Genomic DNA, 17,725 nt, shown 5'->3' on the forward strand with positions numbered 1-17,725 from the left:
TTTTCTATGTATAGGATCATATCGTCTGCAAATAGGGAGAGTTTTACTTCCTCTTTGCCAATCCGTATGCCTTTAATTTCTTTATCATGCTGTATAGCTCTAGCTAAAACTTCCAGCACAATATTGAATAGGAGCAGTGATAAAGGTCATCCTTGTCTGGTTCCTGTTCGCAGGGGGAAGGCTTTCAGTTTCTCTCCATTGAGTGTGATGTAGGCTATTGGTTTTGAACATACGGTTTTGATTATGTTGAGGAATTTCCCTTCAATTCCTATTTTGTTGAGTGTTTTTATCAGGAATGGGTGTTGGATTTTGTCGAATGCCTTTTCTGCATTGATTGATATGATCATGTGGTTCTTCTCTTTTTTCTTATTTATGTGGTGGATGCCATTGATTGTTTTTCATTATTCCAGTTTTTAAAGTTTTTATTGTGAATTATGTGTTAGTTTACATGGGTGAACATTATCTTTACATTCATCCTATCATATTTTGTTTCATTGCAATGATCACAGTCGCCTGCATGCATCATCAAACAACCAAAGGATCATTATTCCATTTTATGGAGTCCTGGTGTGGCACTGTGGGTTTATGCACCTGACTGTAAGGTTGGTTTGAAACGCAAGATTGGCAGTTCAAGCTCACCAGCTGCTCCTCAGAAACCCTATACGGGGTCGCTGTGAGTTGGCATTGACTCGACGCCACTTAACAACAGCAACATTCAATTTTACATTGTTGGTGTTGTTGTTAAGTGCCATCGAGTCGGTTCCAACCCATAGTAATCCTGTATAGGGTTTCTGAGGAGAGGCTGGTGAGCTTGAACTACCGACCATTCAGTTTAAACTGACTTTGCAGTCCAGCGCATTAAACCACAGCGTCACACCAGGATTCCCAATTTTACATTTTTGTTGTTGTTGAGTGCCGTCAAGTTGATTCCGATCCATAGCAACCCTGTATAGGGTTTCCAAGAATAGCTGGTGAGCTTGAATTACCGACATTCAGTTTAAACTGACTTTGCAGTCCAGCGCATTAAACCACAGCGTCACACCAGGATTCCCAATTTTACATTTTTGTTGTTGTTGAGTGCCGTCAAGTTGATTCCGATCCATAGCAACCCTGTATAGGGTTTCCAAGGAGCAGCTTATGAGCTTGAACCAGAAACCTTGAAGTTCAAATGACTTTGCAGTCTGATGCATTAGCCCGTAGTGCCACACCAGGAGGATGCTAAATCTCAGAGAGGCTAAGTAGTATACACAAATCCAACATCTATTAAGTGGCAGAGCCAGAATTACAACTAGGCCCGAAAGTCCAGAGGTTTATTTCCGCTGTTCATTCTTTCTCAAAAGGTGAAATAAGCATATCCAGGTTTATTACCTACATTTTAAGGTCACACTTTCTAATTCACTTTCAAAATGTAACAGGGTACCTACCACCTGTAACAAAATCACCTGAGGAGCTTTCTGCAAATGCTAGTTAATGTCTCCCTTCTCCAAATGAAGGGGAAGTCAGACTATCTTGGGGTTAGACCCTGGGATCTGCAGTTTTAAAAGCGCCCCACATAGTTGGGGGACACTTTCGAGTTTGAGAACCACTGTTAGCAACTTACCACTTACTGTTCCATTCCAATGCAGTCTATTTGCAGATCTATGGTTCCTGGAAATTTCCTCAGTATGTCAGGAAAGTAAAATTTTAAAATAGTCTGTTCCTCCTCCCTCTTTCTCAGTTTTCTGTTGAACACAGTTCCGTTCTATGGAAGGAATTAAGGAACTGGAGCTAAGACATGGAAGTTATCGTAACAAGGATTCATGGAGGCATTATAAAACAAAGACACAGGTTAATATGAACATAAATGCTGAACAGAATTATACAGAGCTGGAAGAGGGGTAAGCAAAGGAAATGGCATTAACTAAATATTTACTGTGTTCCAGACACTGTTCCAGATACATTGCATCATTTAGACCTGTGGTTCAATCCCTTTTATTTATAAAGCAGTGTTGTTTTTATTAAGTGCTGTTGAGTTTATTCCGACTTATATAGTGACTTGTAGAATTTCAAACGAGTGGTTGGAGGGTTTGAACTTCCAACCTCTTGATTAGCAGTCCAGTGATTACCCTACAGCACCACACCAGGAGTACTATAAAGGGGTTGTTGTTAAGTGTCGTGGCGTTGGTTCTAACTCATCGCGACCCTGTATAGTGTTTCCTAAGTTTTAAATCTTCAAAGTGGCAGACAGCCTCATCTTTCTCCTGTGGAGTGGCTAGTGGACTTGAACTGTGGACCTGTTGTTTTCAGTCCAGTGCTTATCTAACTATTATTATCTCTATTTTAGAAATGACAGTCACTTATCTGAGGTGAATCATTCCTTTGTACAATAAATATCTCTTGAGCTTTTACTGAATGCAAGACATTAAGAATAAAACATTGAAAAGACAATCTAGAGACCTGGGTGTCAAAGGGCCCTAACTTACCCACCAAAACACCATTAAAGAAACTGGAAATGAGAAAGCAGGTTGGGATTGGCGGCTGCTGTAAGCAGTTTCTTCCTGGCTTGATCTGCTTGCTGCAGCCAAGGAGAGTAGAGCTTATGGTTGGCGGTCAGTGGTCCAGAGAGCCAGAGAGGATTTTCCGCAGTAGCTGCATGCCTAGTAGGCCAGTTCAGTTGATATCAGACCCTTTAGCAGTCATGGGAGTGCGGTGGGGGTAGGGAGAGAATGAGCAGACGAAGAGCCTGAGAGGAGTGTCTAGAAGCAGAATTTGAACGGAGGCTAAGGGAACCGCAAGATCTCATCAGAGTCTCTCAATAACCTTGGCAGGTAGAGAATTGTTTCCATTTTATAGATGAAGAAACGGAGGCTCAGAAAGGTTAAATGACTTACTCAGTAAATGTTGGAACCAGGAGGGAATAGAGCAGGTTTCAGCTACTCCCACTTTACAGCTCGTCTAAGGAAATCTTCACGGATGGGTAAAATGTTCAGCCAGTAGCGCTAAAGTGACTTACAAAATCGATACTGGAGGCTGGTTCTGATTCTTTCTACCAACGTTTGTTTAATTCTAAATTCAAATTACACAGAAAATAAAATTCTTGTCTCCTTAAAAGATTTTGCGGAAAAAATGTTCTCTGTAACAGCCTCCTTGGCTGTGTTTGTGTCTGAAGAAAGGACTTGTCTGACAGGAAGAATTAGAAATCTGGAGCTCATTTTGGCGTCCCAGCGGGAAGGTGGGTGGAGCGTCTCACAGTAAATTAGGAATTCAGAATGAAAACGTAGTTGAGTTTATTTGGGTTTTTAGTGACACCTCAGAATTATTGTACAGATGTGACAGAGACGGCTCAGAGTAATGATGACTGCTCCCCCTACGCCCCGTGAGAGCAGAGTGCTGAGAAGGGGAATCCTCTTTTGCGAGGGGAGCTTCCCTTTCCAACTTGGATCTGGAAGCCAGGAATAGGGAAGACGGGTAGCTTGGAGCCCTGAATTTTCTCTTGAGTTCTGGAGGCTGGCTGGAGGCAATTTGGGGTTGTGTCGGAGCTCAGGTTCTGGGCTCTGAGACCAGGATCGGGGGACTTTCTGAGCCTGGAATTTGGGGGCGGTTAGAGCAGGAGGAAACAGGAGACTGACTCGCCTATGAAGGACGCTGAGGAAGGATTTTGAGGAAGGAGATGTTGAAAGTTGAAGCACGAACGCAGGGGTCTGATGACACTGCGGATCTCGGTGAAATGTGTGGCGGAATGTGTGCAGGACTGTAGATGGGAGTCAGGATGGGTGGGAGGACAGTACTAGATCACTGGTATCTATCGGAAGCTAGAAGAAAAAGACTGTCGAGGGGACACAGCCTTTTTTTCGATAACGACTCACAGATAGACACACCCATCGCTCAGCCCTAGCCCTCTGGGCCAGAAGACACCAAAGGGAAGGGGCTAGGACTGGCGAGACCCAACCCCCACTCTGCCGCCTCTGAACCCGGAGTAGCGCGGGCTGCGGCCGGGATTTGGCCGCCCAGCCCCCGGGGAGTGCTGGAGGCGTGGCCAAAGGTTGGGAGCCTGCGGCACGGGATTGGCTGCCAGGCGGCCCCGCGGGCGGGGCTCCCGTTAGGGTTTCACAGGAAGGCTAGCAGACGGCCAGGAGGCGGGGCCGGCGGGAGCCCGGCAGCCAATGGACGCGCGGCCCCCGAGCAGTTACAAAGGGCCGGAGCGAGGCCGCTGCCGCCGCGGCGGCAGGGGAGGTGGGGCGAAGCAAGGCGAGGCTTGCAGAGGAGAGGCGGCGGCCGGGCCGGGCCGGGCCGGGCCACAGGCGGCGGCGGTGGGACCATGGAGGCAGCGTCTGCTGCTCCGCGTCCCCAGCTGTTCTTCCTCGTGCTGGCTGCGGCGGCGACGCTGGTTCCAGGGACGACGGGTGAGCGGCGGCGCGGCCGGGCTGGCAGGCGCGCGGACCGGGCCCGGCCTCTGGCTCGCTCCCTCTCTTTCTCAAACATGGCGCGGGGCCGGGGGCGCAGGTGGCGGCGCCCGGACTGGGGCCGGGGCTCGGCACGGGCTGGGGCTTCCTGGGCCAGCGCGGCCCGGCTGCCGCCACGGAACCACCAGCGGAACGTGCGTCCGAGCGCGGATGGACGGCCGGCAGTCCGAGGCCGCCCCCGCTTCAGACTCCTCGGGGAAGTGGCGTCGGGCAGAGCCGTCCGAGGTCAGGGGCTGCGCTCTGGGCTGCGAGTGGGTGAGGGCCCAGAACCGCGGGTGTGAGGCCGGCAGTGCCTAACAGAGCAGGGGCTTCCCCAAACTCAGCCTGGAGACTGCGGCGTTCACCCTGGGCTCCCCACACCAAGAGGGTTGGTGCCTGAGGTCCCTAGGGTGGGCTTGGGGTTCGCGGAAGCTTCTCGGGCGGAGTGTAAGCGCTGAGCCTCGAGGATTCCCTGAGCGGTGGGAGGGGGCGCCTGGCGCCCTGTGGCTGAGACCCCCCACCCCGGGGGCCGCAGGATGGCCTCTAGCTTCGGCCCTGGCCGGACCCTGCTGAGGGGGGGCGGGGGGTGGCTTTGAAAGTAGAGCTGCGAAGCTTTGTGTGGAAGAGGCACAGAGATACGCAGAATGTTTCTTCTTTCGTGCGTCTGGGGAGTGTTGAAGTGAATCCAGGAACCAGAAGGCTGCGGATTGTTTTCATAGTAGAAACTTGAACGTTTGCTCACTCTGCGGGGTTTGGAATGTTTGAATGGAAATTACTCTGTGAATTGATCAAACGCTTTTATATCCTCAAAAAAGAATGCTTGCCAACGATCTTTCTTTTCCTCTGACGGGAGCGTAAATCAGTCATCTGCGTAGCTGTGTTTCAAAGGAGAATGCTTAGTTATTTGGCTTTTCAAAACACTAAATCTGGATGGGGTAGGTGGTCGTCTACCCCGATGGAGGGAGTATCGAAAACTTCGTGTTAGCAACCCAATTACAATGCTGGAAGCTCAAATAGACTTAGTTTTAGTAATTAAAATACGGTAAAAAAGTACATTTGTGTTTCTGAAATTGGACCCCAGAAACAAAACAACAAAAGGACTGAAAACAAAACCTCAACCTAAGACTGAGGGTGCCAGTGATTATTAGCTTGTCAGTTAATTTTACAGTGATGTCGATGCATAAAGTACCCTAAAGTACACCCGCTAATCCACACAACAAAACCAGCAAGGCTAGTAGCATTTGCTCCCATTTTATAGATGAGAAGACTGAAGTGAGAGGTTAAGCACTCGTTTACTAAATGCTGTGGTTAGGGTTTGATTCCAGGGCTCTGTTTCCAAAGCCTATATATACACCTTGGTATGAAGTGCCGCTGAGTTGTTTCAACTCATAGCTACTTTGTGTAGGGTTTCTGAGGCGTGGCTGGTGAGTTTGAACCACTGGCTTTGTGTTCCAAACCCACGCGGAGATTGAGTGCTTGCCCTGCAGCATCACACAGGACTCCATGTACACACCAAACTGGCCTGCTTGGCCCATTTTTCCTTTTTAGTCATCTGATAGTTTTAGATTTTAGCCTCACAGTTGAAATGTTAGGTTTTCTCCTTTCTGACTTAAAGCACGTTCCTGAGTCCCTACACAGTAAAATTACAAGAGAAAACAATGGATTTTGCTCATATTGACCTAAGGAAGGAGAGGGAGATAATTGTATGGATGTTGTTGTTGTTTAGTGCCTTGAAGTCTATTCAGACCCATAGCGACCCTGTATAGTGTTTCCAAGGAGCAGCTGGTGAGCTTGAGCCAACGATCTTTGTAGTTCAAATGACTGCAGTCTGACACATTAGCCCACAGCGCCACACCAGGACTCCAAATTGTATGGATAGGTGGTAGAATCACCACCGTTATACATCAAATGTAAGTAACATTTCCACACCACTGTTGAATGCCACCAGTGGGTTCTAACTCATAGTAACTCTGTAGGATTTCCAAAGCTGTAAATATTTATGGAAGCAGAAAGCCTTATCTTTTTCCTAAGGAGTGGCTGGTGGGTTTGAACTGCAGACCTTGCGGTTAGCCCAGTGAGTAACCCAGTGTACCACCAGGGTACCCACCACACCACTATTAACTTGAAAGAGGAGTCCTGGTGGTGCGCTATAGGTTAAGCATTAGACTAACTGCTAACCTGAAAGTCCGTAATTCAAACCTACCAGCCACTCCTGGAGACAAAGATGAGACTGTCTGCTCCTGTAAAGATATGCAGTCTCAGAAATCCTGTCAGGGCCACTATCAGTAAGAATCTAATGATGCTAGTGGAGTTTATTCATGTGAAATAGAGCCCTGGCGACATGGTGGGTTAAGTATTGGGCTGCTAACCAAAAGGTAGGTGGTTAAACCCATCAGCCACTCCAGGGAGAGAGATGAGTCTGTCAGCTTCTGTAAAGATTGACAGTTTCACCTTGTCCTATGGGTCACTCTATGGCACTTAAAACCAAACAACATAAGGTCAGTATAAGTTGGAATCGACTCCACGGCAGTGTGATTAACTTGAACAATGTAATTCATTCCTTTCCACAGAATGTTGTTGTAAAGTGCTGATGAGTTATTTCCAACTCATAGTGACCCTATATAAGGTTTTGGAGTAGCTGCTGGTGAGTTTGAACCACCGACTTTGCGGTCCAGTGCGTTTCCTACAGGAGGAGCCATACCAGGAGTCCTCCACAGAATCTAGGGCACCAGATACTCATTGATTCAGGTAACAGTATTGGACTTAATTGGGTTAATCTAGCATCACTCAGTCCATGCCCTGAAGGGGATTTCTACCAAATACATTGGCATGCAGACAATAAAAAGATGAATTTAGATGCTCATTACTCCAAATCCAGATTACCTCAACTGACAGTCTACCTGCCCTGGTTGTTTCTATTAACATTTCAGTTCATCCTTTTCATACATGCTGAAGAAGTTAATGTTCCCCACCCCCCTACCCATTGCCTTTATAATTGGCTTCCTTATTCAAAATCTTATATATCAGCTGGGTGTTAGTTTTAGATGTCTCTGCATAATTTATGCTTGCTACAACATAGATTTTTCAAGGGAAATTGATTTTGTACCCCCTAGTGCAGAGTTTTGTACCACTGTGTTTGTATACATCTTTTGTGAGAATGTTGGTTCCTTTCTGCCATTTCATAACTTTTTTCCCTCTGAAAACCAAGCTTAAAACCTTTACATGTGGCAACTTCAGAAAGTTCATAGAAAAATTCTATTGTCTTTGAATTCCATTTTTCCATGAACTTTTTGAAGCCCCCTTGTGTTAATGTCTCTTGAATATGTCTCTTTGTTAGCATCAACTTTGTTCTGCTTGTTATACCTCAAATCTAGTTGCTTTCCATTGATTCCAGTCTCTCCTGTGGCCTGCTGCCAAATTTGTCTTCCCCAGTTTCTCCCAGAAAGGATTTTCATTTGTATTCAGTGCTTCTCTAGAGCATACACTAGAGGCCAATGATTAGGGCCATCTCTGAAGTATCAAGCTAGATAATCTCGTTTCTCACTGCTGCAAACCCTCATTTCCAGTGGTTTCTGTTTTCCCACTGACTCCTTCCTGACCAGTCTTCCCACTACATAATTAATTTTATCCACTTCTGGGGGTTGGAGGAGGAAAGTTCTCAGTTCTGATTTTGTATTGGGTTAGTTCAGGAGCTCTTTAATCTCTGGGCTGTATAGCAGTTAGTTACAGTGTGTTGTGTTCAGTTCTATCATCTTGCGTTACTGTCTAATGCTCTTGAATATATTATAGATATCAGAACTCAAGGATCTGGTATCTTCTTTTCTCTATACACTCAGAGCCCAGCACTGTGTTTTACATTCTGTCTCACTTAGATGCTTGTGAATGAAAGAATTCCATTTGACTGCATGTTCTTTTTGTATACTGTCATATGTAAGTACATTGTTCGAAGTATCAATTTCTAATTCTGTGTAATCAGGAAAATTTACGGTGTGGTGAAAGAAGCAGTGGTGTCGGAGTTGGCTATTAGATTTGGGTTTTAGTGTCATCCCTACCTCCAATGGTAGCGTAGTGGTTACGACTCGGGCTGTGAACCGCAAGGTCAGCAGTTCGAAACTACCAGCTGCTCCGCGGGAGAAAGATGAGGCTTTCTACTCCCGTAAAGATTTACACCCTCGGAAACCCTGTACAGGGTCGCTATGGGTCGGTTCCGACTCCACGGCACATAACAACAACAACTACCTCCAATTATTCAACAAATGGGTGTGATACCTACTTTGCCTAATTCATGAGATTGTGAAGATCAGATGAGAAGGTTGTATTTGCCTTTGAGGCAGCTCTTTTGTATTGTTAGTAATAGGTTCAACCAGCAGTGTCCTATGGCTTACATGTTTTGATTGGTTGGTACCCTTGCAGGGCTGATAGGTACATGTTTTTACTATCATCTATATCGACTCAGCAGCACTTAACAACAATAAGATTTACAGCCTTGGAAACCCTGTTTAGGGACGCTATGGGTCGGAACTGATTCGATGGCATATAACAACAACAATAGGATAAGCAAGGAGCTCTGGTAGCCTAATGGTTACAAGTTGGCCTGCTAACCTCAAGATCCCCAGTTCGAAACTGCCAGCAGTTATGCTGGAGAAAGATAAGACATTTTGCTCCCGTAAAGATTTACAGCCTTAGAAACCCTATGCAGGGTCACAATGAGTTGGAACCGACTTGGTGGCACACAACCACCATTATTCACTAATCACTGATAGGATAAGCACTGGACACAAAGTCGGTCTGAGCCTCAAAGTTGTTGGTTCAAATCCACCAGCTGCTCCTCTGGGTTGTTGTTTTGTTATTAAGTGCCCTCAAGTCATACAGCAGGTGTCGGGGACCATTTTTCTGCCAAGGGCCCTTTGGATATTTATAACATCATTCATGGGCCATACAAAAGTATCAACTTAAAAATTAGCCTGCTTTAGTTGGCCAAACATTTAATTAAATCACCCCGAAATATGCTGGCTGGAGTTCTGGTTTGATGTTGTAGGATAAGCACTGGACTGCAGTGTCTACTTGAACAGCAAGGTCAGCCATTGAGACTCACCAGCTGCTCCTTGGAAACCCTGTACACGGTAGCTATGAGTCAGAATGAGCTTGATGGCACTTAACAGCAACAACAGTGTGATGGCTGGAACTGCGGTTGTCTTGGCTGGGCCAGACCTAATAATTTCATAGGCCTTAATATGGAGTTCTGGTGTGGCGCTATAGGTTAATGTGCCAGACTGTAAAGCCGTTTGGACTGTAAGGTTCAAGCTCACCAGCGGCTCCACGGAAACCCTATACAGGGTTGCTGTGGGTTGGAACCAACTTGATGGCACTTAACAACAACAATATGGCCCCTGGGCAAGATATTCCCCACTCCTGCTATGCAGGGTCACTATGAGTCAGAACCAACTTGCTGGCACTTAAACAATAGTAACAGAGACTTGGGAGTCATGGTGCAGTCTTACAGGGTAAGTACCGGACTGCTAACCACAATGCCCATGGTTCAATCTCACCAGCCATTCCTTGGAAACCCCTGTACTGGGTCGCTGTGAGTTGGGCACTGACTTTCTGGCACTTAACAACACAGCAACATAGAGACTTTGGGGAGCACAGTTGCTTTGTAGAATATGCATTAGACTGAACCTCAAAGTCAGTGGTTTCAGACCCCCAGCTGTTCATGAGAGAAAGATGAGGCTTTTTGCCTCCTATATTGAGTTGCTGTGAGTAGGAACCGACTTGATGGCACTTAATAACAGTAATAACATAGAGACTTCGGTATTCAAAGAGCAACATGATTAAGATAGACAGGTGATTAGGGCAGGCTTCCTGGACACTCTAGGATGTAAACTGATTTTGAGGGGTGCCTAGAGTTCAGAGGGGCACGTATTTGAGGAGTGCTGTCTGTGTAAACTACCGCCCCTAACCTTGTCCAGGACAGGAAGCAAAGCTTTAATTGACTAACTGGCAGCTTTGTCTTACAGCTGTTATTGAGTGTCCTTGAGTCAGTTCTGACTCCTAGTGACCCTGTATAGTGGGTTTGAACCACTAACCTTATAGTTAGAAGTCTAGTGTTTATCCTACAGAGCCATACCAGGACCCTCTTAGAATTAGGTACCTTATTTTGTAATGTAAAGTTTGGATTTCTGTTTGCCTAATTCCAAGAACTTTATGATGTGTGTCACTAGGAAAGTAATCTAAGGGGCGTGAGTGAAGGAGCATGACATGTGGGGTGCCCACAAGGTTAGGCATTTTCAAGGTTTGTTGTTGTTAAGTGCTGTCAAGTCGTTTCTGACCCATAACGACCCTGTATAGAGTTTCCAAGGAGCAGCTGGTGAGCTTGAACCACCAACCTTGTGGCTCAAATGACTTTGCAGTACAGTGCATTAGCACACAGCACTACACCAGGACTCAAAGTTTAGACATGGGAAAACACAGACTTGGAGAAGTTAGGTGAATTTTTCAGGATTTCACAGAAAGGAAGGAACAGAACTGACAAAGGAGCTTTGATTTTCTGATTACAAATCTTGTGCCTTAGAAACCACTTGAAAATGTAAAGAAAGTTGGGGGTGTGGCAGGAACAAGATTAATGGAGTGACTTTCCTAAATGAACTTGGTCTTGAATCCACAGAACTTATGAAAAGGGACTTTTGAAGGTAAAGGAGGGGAAGATAATTTTCGGTTATAAAGTCCTCTAGGGAAAGGCCATTATCTTTTTTTTGTTGTTGCTAATAATAGGACCTGTGGTACTATTTATTGATTGAGAAAAACTGGCTTATCGTAGTTTGGAAGATGGTGAATTTAATTGAATTGGGATATAGTTAAAAATGTGAGGCCTTGGAGGGTCATGGTTAAGTTTAGAATTTAAGATGATTTATTTTGTTGTTGAAATTAAGTGAACCACAAGGTTAGTGGTTGAAGACCATTGGCTGCTCCATGAGAGAAAGATGAGGCTTTCTGCTCCAAAAACTGTCATGACAAAATAATCATGGGGGAGATAAATCTTGTTCCTGTGGGAATGTTGGCTCATGTAGGGGAGAACCCAGCTGAAAGGTTCTAGGCTGTGTTGAAACTGTTATATAGAATCAGCAGCATTCATTGTATTACCATTGTATTGCATCAGGTATATGTGTGTCCAATGAAGTGAGTTTTGAAAGTATCATTACGGATGGCCCTTTTGATTTGAGAACATTTTTCTTCAAACCACAGCCCCTTGCAGATGTTGACAGACCACAGGCCTTTGGCTGTTCTGTCTTGCTTGGTCAGGGATTACATCATACAGCCTCTTCAAAACAGATGGACTGAGGTTTGATACCATGTGATTGTGTCACATCTGTAATTCTTGAGTCTGGAATTGAGGGCAGATGCTGCCATGTTTCTTGGGGATATTTATGTATTATCTCATTGCTGCCTCTTGGAAACGTTTACAGTCTTTCTATCTTGACCTAGCTTAAGTCCAATATTTAACATACATTTTAGTGCCTCTCTCAACTGTTTTCTCACTGTCGTATCTCACCAGTCTCCATAAACATTAAACTTTGCTGCTGTTCTTAATTAGATCCAATTTTATCTGTATGATTTTGGTTTGGCCCAGATAATGCAGATAGGTTTCTTGTGGTTACCCCTTAACTTGTGTTTGGTTGCCTTGTAGGGTTTCTGCCTGACTTAACTTTCTCAAATATTGGGGGGGTGGGGAGGTGAGTCTGGTTGATTTTTATGGTTCTGGTTTCATAGATTAAGTCCTGGTGTGGTGCTGTGGGTTAATGCAACAGACTGCAAGGTCGTTTGAACTGCAAGATGGATGGTTCAAGCTCACCAGCTGCTCCTTGGAAACCCTATGTAGGGTCGTTATGGGTTGCTCCACAGCCCTTGACAACAAGAAGTTTCATAGATTAGATCTGGCCCTTTGTAAAGATGCTCCCTCATTTTGGCAATCTGAGAACAATACATATGATAAATAATGCTTTCTAACTTTAAAAAATAAAAGATAACTTGCAGAGTATAGACACACAGGCTACTTTGACACTTCTTGATGTGTTAGTCGTCTTTGCACCATTTTAAATAATCTGAAAAGACTGTAAGACTATGCTAGGTATTCTACTTCCCTTGTCTCATTTAATTGTCATAACAACCCTGGATGGTAGTTGTATAACAAACAATATAAAATCATCTTAATTATGTGTTGGTTAATTTCCAAAATATTATTTTTAAGCCCTTTTATTCCCAGAGTCCTGATATGGCATTGTAGGATAAGCACTGGACTGCAAGGTTGTTTTGATCCATATGGTCTGCGGTTCAAACTCACTAGTCACTCTTCAGAAACCCTATGAGTTGGAACTGACTTAACAACATCATTCCCAGATTCAGAACTGGATAACCAGTGCTTACATATCTAAGTAATGTTTAACTCAGGAGAGAACTGTACATTTTGATGACGTTGGTTCTAACTCCAAGATTCTTTTCAGTTCTCTTAAACATTATCCAAAGATGTTAGCATTTTGTCTTTCATCTATCTTGTTAATAAATAGACTTATAAAATGAAGATATCACTTCCCATAAAATAAATGTAAATCAGCAGTGGTTCAGACATGAGACAGTCATGATTGTGCATTGTCTTTAATGCCATCTACAATAGGAAGGCAGAGAAAGGACAACATTTTGTCAGATTGGTTTGTGTCTATGGAATTTGTAAAGAGAATAGTATCTGTTTCCATTTTACAGACCAAGAAACTGAGAACTTGCTGTTAGTGAAGGGTTGGAGCCTATGTTTGAACTCTCCAGACTGCATGTGCTTTCTTGTGTGTCATGTAGCTTTTATATAGAGTAAATATATTGTTATATTCATTTGGTGGTAGTGGTTAAGTGCTGTCGAGTTGGTCTACCTTACATAGGGGTTCTGAGTAGCTGCTGGTAGGTTTGAACTGTCGACCTTGGGGTTTGCATTCCAGTGCTGGCCCTAGACTTTTTTTTTTTTTTAAACCATGAAAATTTACTTCATCTTTTCTTAATTATAATACAATTTTTGCTTTGCCAACTGCAGGTCTTTCTTTGATATCTTTTCAACCAACTTGAATATTACTTCAGTGAGTTTGTTGTTAAGTGCCATCGAGTCAGTTCCAACCCATAGTGACCCTGTGTATAGGGTTTCCGAGAAGCAGCTGGTGAGCTTGAACCACCTACCTTGCAGTACAAACGGCTTTGCAGTCTGGCGCACTAATCCACAGTGCCACCCCAGGATTCTTCTGTGATTTTAGTGATAGTTAATTACTTACCTTTTGTGTGAATTTGTATATATTCACAGCAAATTCCTTACTTCTAAAAGCATAAGCACAAAACTGAAAATGTGAAATAGAGAGAAGAATTTTTAAAAACTTATAATTAGCTATTGTTAACATTTTTGCTTACCCCCCCCAAACAGTTTTTTAATTATAAGCAAATCATTCTTTAATCATTCATTCTACTATTCAGCAGTTTGTCAAGACTTAAAAAGTATTGACTTGACAGTCTAGGAGCGTAGGTCCCTGGGACCATCAAGGGAGAATGGTAGAGAGCGGGACCCCACCCAGAGAAGCAGTGACACCAGAGATGGAGGCAGAGATGATGACGTGGAGAGGCGGGGACATTAGACCCAGAGAGGGAGAAGGGCTCTGTGCTGACGACTGGGGGGCAGACTTACAGGGTATACCCTTTGGTTGCTTGATACATGGATGGGATTGGAATCATGGCAGTGATATGATAAACAATAGGACGAATGTAAAGCTAATGTTTTCCCATGTAAACGTTCACATAATTCACAATAAAACATTAAAAAATAAAACAAAACTTAAAAAGTATTTAAAGTTGGCAAAGAGCTTCAACTTGTAGATGAAGTAGCTCATTTAACCTTAATCAGCAAATATTATTGATCAACACAGATGTGCAGTTTAGGAAAAGTTATGAAATAAGAAGCTGGGGAAATTGGTGATTCGCAGATGGATAAGGGCTTAGAGCAGATGAAGGGTGGAGGGAAAGCCTTCCTGGTTGGGGGAGGAGGGAGATGGTGGTGTGAAGAGGGAGCATGCTAAGTTTGAAGAAATTGTGTCGTGTGGGCTCAGAATTATGGGCCATGAAAATCAAGAGAGTGTTTTTCAGGTGGAAAGATGCTGTCTAGCTGTACTACAGAGGAAAATGAAGCAGGGGTATACCTCGGGAGAACTTGAAGTTGGTCTGATGCCTTCGGAATGGAATACAAGAGTGACTGTCTGACATCTCAAAGAAATCAGAGGAGATAGTAGTGGGGCCTTAGCATGGCTTGTTTTCCTCCCCATATTTCTGTGGGGCCTAACTTCATCATCCTTTTAAAAATCCTGCTCCCTTCATTTGGTCTTTATTAGTGTGGCGCTGTGGGTTAATGCGCCAGACTGCAGAGCCGTTTGAACTACAAGGTTGGCAGTTCAAGCTCACCAGTCTCTCCTTGGAAACCCTATGCAGGGTCGCTATGGGTCAGAACCAACTCAACGGCACTTAACAACAACAACCCGACCCTATTTTTTTTCTCTTTTTGATAACATCACCTTCTATCTTATTGTATTTACCTAACTTACTTATTTACTAGTCTCCTTCCTAGACTCCTGGTATGGTGATATGGCACTGCAGGATAAGCACTGGTTGGTAGTTCAAACCCACCAGCCTCTTCTCTGATCACTGTGAATTGGAACTGACTCGATGGCACACAACAGTAGTCTCCTTCTGCTAGAATGTAAACATCATGAAAGTAGGTATCTTTGTTCACTAATGTAGCTCTAGTGCATACCAAGTGTCTAGTACATCATTGTTGTTGTTAAGTGCCGTCAAGTGGATTCCGACCTGTAGTGACCCTGTATAGGGTTTTTGAACCGACCTTGTGGTTCAAACTGACTTTGCAGTCCAGCGCATTAACCCACAGTGCCACACCAGGACTTCAGTACATCATAGGCACTCAGTAAATATATGTTAAATTGAGTAGGTCTTAGGAAAAAGGTGTAGGACAAAAATTAAGGATGGACATTCATGGAAGAACAAAATAATTACTTCAAGGTTTTTTACACCTGGATAAGTCCTTTGCTAAAGAATTTAGTGAGACAAAGATTGAGAGGAAATAAATTCTAGCTTGGGTATGTTGAAGGTTGTTGTTGAAGTGCCGTTGAGTCCGTTTCGCGACCCTGTACAGGGTTTCTGAGGCTGTAAATCTCTACAGGAGCAGAAAGCCTCATCTTTCTCCCGCGGAACAGCTGCTAGTTTCGAATTGCTGACATTGAGGTTAGCAGCCTGACTTGTAACCGCTATGTTGAAGGTAAGATAAACCAAAATCCAGTGTCTTTGTGTCTTAATTCCAACTCATAACGACCCAATGAAATTGTTCAGTAGGCAGCCAAGGTATAAGACTGGATGGAACTTGGTTGGAAATGGGATATGACTTTGTTGTTGCTGTTGTTAAGTGCTGTTAAGTGGGTTTTGACTCATAGTGATCCTGTACAGTGACTCGTGGGTTTGAACTGCTGATTTTGCGGTTAGCAGTCCAATGCTTATCCTACAGTGCCACACCAGGACTTTTTAGACAAACATTAACCAAGTTATTAGTTTATTTGCCTTCTACCTCATGTTCCTTCCCTTTTGTATTCCAGTTGCTGTGTAGGGTAAGCACTGGACCACAAGGTTGGTGGTTCAAACTCACCAGCAGTTCCCTCGGAAACCCCATACAGCATCACTATGAGTTGGAACTAACTCCATGGCACTTAACAAAAACAAACAAACAAAAAACCATCTAAAGTGGAATGTTTAGTTTGAACCTGTAGCCCTAGCTTGGAGCCATGGTGGCACCATGATTAAAATGCTCAGCTGCCTAATGAAAAGGTTGATAGTTTGAACCCACCAACTGCTCCACAGGAAAAAGATATGGTAGTGTGTTTCCTTAATGATTTCCAGCCTTGGGGATCCTCTGAGGCAGTTCTACTCAGTTCTGTAGGTTGCTTATGCGTTGGAAACCACTCTATAGCAGTAGATTTTTGTTGTTGTTTAGTTCTAGCTTGGATCTGGAGTCTCTCTCAGTTCAGTCAGATATTCTTCCGTCCTCTTGGGTTATTGATTCATAATTTTATCTATTTTTTTCCTCCTACCTCACTGATGCCAAAGATATATTCAAATGTATTCTTGATATTCTCGGTATCCTGAAATTAGCCATCACGCTGTGTGGTTTTCTCTGCTGTACTGTTTGACCACTTGGGAGTCTGCTCTGGTTACTGGCTTGGATAGAAAAGAGGAATTTTGCTATTTGGGGCCTGAGTTACACTGTTGACTTTGGTCATGGTGGCTCAAGTTATAGGTGTCACTTTTTCTCTCTCCTCTAGTCCTTTATAGCTGTCTTGTTGGATGCCTTTCTTGCTGTTTTCCTCCACGAACAGAAACTGGTGCAATTGGATTTATAGGCCACCTTTACTTCTCTGTTTAGGTTGATCTAGTAGGAGTCTGCTTTTCTTCCACTTTTGAAGGCAGATTGAGTTTATGAGAGAGAGGTAGATGTAAGAGCCCCACATTTTTTGTCTGGAATTACATTTTTTCTAATCAGTATGTCTCTAGAATTCACTTTTCAAAGGAGAATATCATATCAACTACACAATGGTTATTGGGAAGATAATGTGAAAAGGTCTTTATAAAGTACTTAGAATATAGCCTGATACCAGTAGGTATTCAGTAAATGGGAGTCATTCCTTTATTTCAGTAAGTGAGGGAATGTCTTTTGGAAGAGGAATGACATGCCTATGTAATAAAGATTAGGATTAATTGGTAGGCTGAGAGCTGAGAGGAAGGGCTCTATCAATACAAGCTGTCATGGAGTCGAGCATTGTAACTGAATGAAAATATTTAAGCAGAGGTTGAATAACCCTATGTCATAGAAGTCAGAGGAGGAATTTCCAGCATATAAGGTAGCAGGTTGGACTTGATTATCCCCAAGCTCTGTATCAGTTCTAGGAGTCTGTACTTTCAGGTGTAAGCCTAGGCTTCCTTATGGTTTGAAGCCAGCATACATGCTTCACCTCCCTAGTAGTCATGCCTTAAGATGAGTGCTATTTGTAACTTTCTAATTATACGTTATTGTTGTTGTTGAGTGCCTTCGACTTGGTTCCGACTCATAGCGACCCTATGTTGTTGTTGTTGTGTGCCATCGAGTCGGTTCCGACCCATAGCGACCCTGTACAGGGTTTCCGAGGGTGTAAATCCTTACGGGAGTAGAAAGCCTCATCTTTCTCCCGCGG

The 17,725-nt window shown here is 43.9% G+C and overlaps 1 protein-coding gene across 2 annotated transcripts in view; it reads left to right on the forward strand.

Moving 5' to 3' along the window:
- The first annotated feature begins 4,297 nt into the window (after window positions 1-4,297).
- The window catches only part of TGFBR1 (transforming growth factor, beta receptor 1), a 75,379-nt gene continuing 61,951 nt past the window's right edge, over window positions 4,298-17,725 (forward strand). For both annotated transcript variants that reach the window (XM_006863149.1, XM_006863150.1), the window contains exon 1: window positions 4,298-4,382. In XM_006863149.1, coding sequence (XP_006863211.1) covers window positions 4,298-4,382 — 85 coding nt within the window. The remainder of the gene's footprint in view (window positions 4,383-17,725) is intronic.

Source organism: Chrysochloris asiatica, unplaced genomic scaffold (genome assembly GCF_000296735.1).
Source record: "Chrysochloris asiatica unplaced genomic scaffold, ChrAsi1.0 scaffold00053, whole genome shotgun sequence".
Lineage (NCBI taxonomy): Eukaryota > Metazoa > Chordata > Mammalia > Afrosoricida > Chrysochloridae > Chrysochloris > Chrysochloris asiatica.